The 3961-nt window shown below is 43.5% G+C and overlaps 1 protein-coding gene across 1 annotated transcript in view; it reads right to left on the bottom strand.

Annotated features, from left to right (window-relative positions):
• Positions 1–3961, bottom strand: part of BABAM2 (BRISC and BRCA1 A complex member 2) — a 528405-nt gene that overhangs the window by 345164 nt on the left and 179280 nt on the right. The window contains exon 6 of the mRNA XM_004711139.2: positions 2537–2567. Within this exon, the coding sequence (XP_004711196.1) occupies positions 2537–2567 (31 nt within the window). The remainder of the gene's footprint in view (positions 1–2536; positions 2568–3961) is intronic.

Here is a 3961-nt window from a genome sequence, read left to right as displayed (position 1 = left end):
TCGAGTTTGATGGGGTGCCATGCCCTGGCCCCAAAGTCTATTTTTGGTATTTCCTGGGGACTTCATTGCTTTGCTCCTCTTGCTGCTTTGTTACACACCCTTAGCCTTTCACCCCGTGTGATGGGGTCAGATCGAGCACAATCCCCGCACTGTGTGACCAGTGTTGTTCCCCGTAGTGCCATGGGTCAGTGAGGGACATCGTGTCTCATGACGGGACCAGCCCTATGGTCCTCTCTATGCATTGGCTGTTCTGAGCAGGAATATCGTCCCTGGGTAAGGATGGGCCAGGATGTGCTCCACTCTCTCTCCTTCCCTGTTCGTTTACTCCTATGTGCTCTGATCAGATGCACACCTCTCCCTGAACTGTAACTTCAGTGCTATCCGCTGAAGTGCATTCTTCTGCGGGGTAGGAGGTGTCCATGTAGTTGGGATTGGGGCCAGGCCTGCGATGGAGCCTCTTAAAAGAATTTCCTAATATTATTTTTAAAGTGATCTTTTTTACCTTTCATGGTTTGAGGTTTGAAGGCATTTAGCTATACATGCAGCACAGTGGCAACCACCGTTACTTTGTATTAATGAGGTATGAACCGTTATGAGCAAGATCTTAAGTTCTGACTTCCACTGATACACAGGTCAAAATTTGGTTGCAAAAAAAATGTTTTTAATGTGAGGATCTGTTGTTTTTAAATAATGTTCAATTCAATAATAGCACCATGTGATTAAAAACAAAAGCAAACCTGGTCAAGTCCTTAGAATATACTGTAACATATTTGACTACCATAATCTATACAGCTTTTTCAAAGGAGGAACCACAAGTTGATTGTTGGCTATAAGTCAAATGCCATCAGGGAACCTCTTAAGCTTTCTAAATTAAAGGGGTTTTGAGAGGAGCCCCTTGTATTCCCTAATGACTAATGGGTTGGCATCACCAGAAAACCCCACTACACCCTGGTGGCCAAAAGCAGGGGAAAAAATCATTCCCTGTTAGACTCTCCAGATAGTTTGAGCTCTCTGTTACTCCGCTCGTCCTCCTCTCTCCCCTTATAGAACAGGCTTATCCAACATCCACAAGAAAACAAAACCAGGAAAGTATGAGCCATATATGTCAGTCAGCATTTCCTACTTGCACTACTAAAGGTTTAAAAACCCACAGGCAAGTTCCATTCCAATAATATATTCCAACAAACCCAAAATATTCTCTTCTCTATGTGATCAACATAAAAATTAAAATATTCCAGCCTTGTAATGCTAATTAGGGAAACTCCAGATTGTATTATATACCTACACACATCTCAGTTCAGACTGGGCCACTTCAAGGACTTACTGGTCACAAGGACTGAGGTTGTGGTTGGGTGTCCTATTCACAGCAACCCTATGTACAAGAGCAGGAAACACTGTCCGGTGGGTGCGGTGCCAGCCTCACCGTCACAGTCCTGGAGCCCACTGTTGCCACCACTGCACCAAGCTTCCTCTTCTCCACGGACCCTCTGCCACATATGATGTCCCTTTCCAATGACTGGTGTTTCTTGATAATAAGTCCCAAGTACACGGGACAAGATCTCAGTGTCTCCCCTTCGAAGGAACATTCGAACTGTATTTTTTCCAAGAGAGATGTGTTGTACTTTCAATAGTCTTTGCCAGTAGCATAGTTCAAAGGCACCACTTTTTCTTGGTCTTCCTTATTCATTAGCTACCAGCAGATCTGCTCAATGCAATACTCAGAGACAGTCAATGATTCTGGCCCTACTTGCCGTAATCCCTTCCACCCTCTGCCGGTGGCTACAATCCCAGTTTGGAGGGCGTTCTCTGCTGTGTGAATAGACAGGAGGAAGGCAGGAGTAGGTCTCCACTTGCGTATACATCTATCCAGTCCAGTCTGACTCCCAGGGACCCAAGTTGGTAAGCTTTTCACTTTGTCAAAAGGGTAGTGTGGTATTCACTAAGGACGCAAATGGGTGTCCCTTTGAATGTTCTTTGAGTTCAAAAAACACAAAGAAGTCTGAAAAGTATAAAAAGTATAAAACCATCACAGACAAGATAGGGATGTCGAGTGGCTGGGTGAAGGTTGCTCAACTAGATTTTCAGAGGACAGCACTTGCAACCACGAATATGAGTAGGAGCGTGGCTATGATAAGAAGAATTCCTCAGAGCGACTCTCCTGACTTTGTTCTTACGAAGGCCATCTTGCATTTTCTAAAAACATCTTCATAATAAGCCCCATGATCATCCTGTGCCTTTCAAGAGACATTCTCAAGGGATCCCTTTGGGATCTCAAACACACAGTTACCATATTCTCCTGAGCTGCCCACTCTGCCAGCAGACCCCTCAGCTGAACAAAAAGACAATCAAAACAGATGCTGTTAGAATCAGCCTCTTCCTTGTTTTTGTTTCTGTACCCTACAGAAACCAAGACAAGTACATCACTGAGACAACTTGTCTGCAGCCACCAACTGATATCAGACATTGTAAAACGTTTTGTTTGGAAGAAAACGGTGCATAGAGGAATTAGAATCCTACTAGCAATATGTTTTCTTACTCTTGTATATTTGGGCATGATAAACTGGGTTCTGTGAAATAAAACAAAAGAAAAAGAAAACATATTCACAAACATATTGCTATGGATTGTGACAATGAACAAACAATGGTTCTTCAGATGCAAGGACAAGCAGAAAATCCGGGCAAGACAACTGCTATAAAGAATAAAAAAGTAAACCTTAAGTTTTAGCCACTAAGAAAATGTAAGCTCTGCCCTAATTTTAATATACCATGTCAAAGTAGTACAGATAGTTTTTATACCTCTTGCTTATATTGCTAGAATGAATCTTTTTTTTTCTCATTTTATTGGATCTCGTACAGCTCTTCTAACAATCCATCCATCCATCCATCCATCCATCCATCCATCCATCCATCGAGTGGAGTATATTTGTACACGTTGTCATCACCCTTTTCAAAACATTACTTACTTTCTTGAGCTGGAAAGGATACTTTTTAAAAATCCAATCATTTAAAAATTAACTGTGCTCCAGGAGGAACTCTGCACAGATGACCAGTTCTGTATCGTGATCCCAGGTGTCGTCAAAGGGATCCACACACATGAAACAGTACACAACTCTCCTCACTTACTGTGCCAGAGTCCATTGCCTCATTTCTAGATCGTGCTTTAGTTACATGAAGCACAGCCAGGATGGGAAACTGGGGGAAGAGTATACCAGACCACTTGTGAATTTCTAATTATTTTAAAATGAGAAGCTTTGAAAAGCTAACAATAAATACACCTTAGAAATACTCTGTGAGGGGCCAGCTCCAATCCCAACTATTATGTGGACACCTGCTCCTCCCCCCAGAAGAATTTATTTCAAAGGATGGCATTGAATCTGCAGCTCCGGGAGAGGGACATATCTGATCAGAGCACATAGGAACAGATAAAGGGGGAGGAGGAGAGAGTGGAGCACATCCTGGCCCACCAGGCCTTGAGGACGATGTTCCTGATTAGAGCAGCCAGTCCAAGAGAGGATCACGTGGCCGGGCCCACTATGAGACATGACGTGCCTCACTGGCCCATAACCCTACAGGGGACAACACCGGAGACACAGTGTGAGAATTGTGCCCCATCTAATCCTGCCACACTGAGGCAAAACACTAAGGGGGTACAACAGAACAGCAAGGGAACAGAGCGGTGAGGTCCCCAGGGAATGCAGAAGGAGGACTTTGGGGCCAAGGCATGGTGCCCCAACAGAGTGGACTGGAAAACACTCCTAAAGGCCAACAAACAGTACTTGAACTAACTACAAGCTTTTTGTTGTGTTTTGTTTTGTTTTTTTGTCATTGGTTTGTTGTATGTTGTTGCTTGACTTTGCTCTGTTGTGTTTTTGTGCATGTTATTATCTCTGCAGGTCTGTCTAAATAAGATAGGCTGGATGAACAATCTGGAGGAGAAAATAACGGGACCAACAGATCCATG

The sequence above is a fragment of the Echinops telfairi genome, unplaced genomic scaffold (genome assembly GCF_000313985.2).
Source record: "Echinops telfairi isolate 266 unplaced genomic scaffold, ASM31398v2 ScPeMD7_10;HRSCAF=50, whole genome shotgun sequence".
Classification (NCBI taxonomy): Eukaryota; Metazoa; Chordata; class Mammalia; order Afrosoricida; family Tenrecidae; genus Echinops; species Echinops telfairi.
The sequence above is the reverse complement of the archived record's forward strand: the minus strand, read 5'-3'. Positions and strand labels throughout refer to the sequence as shown.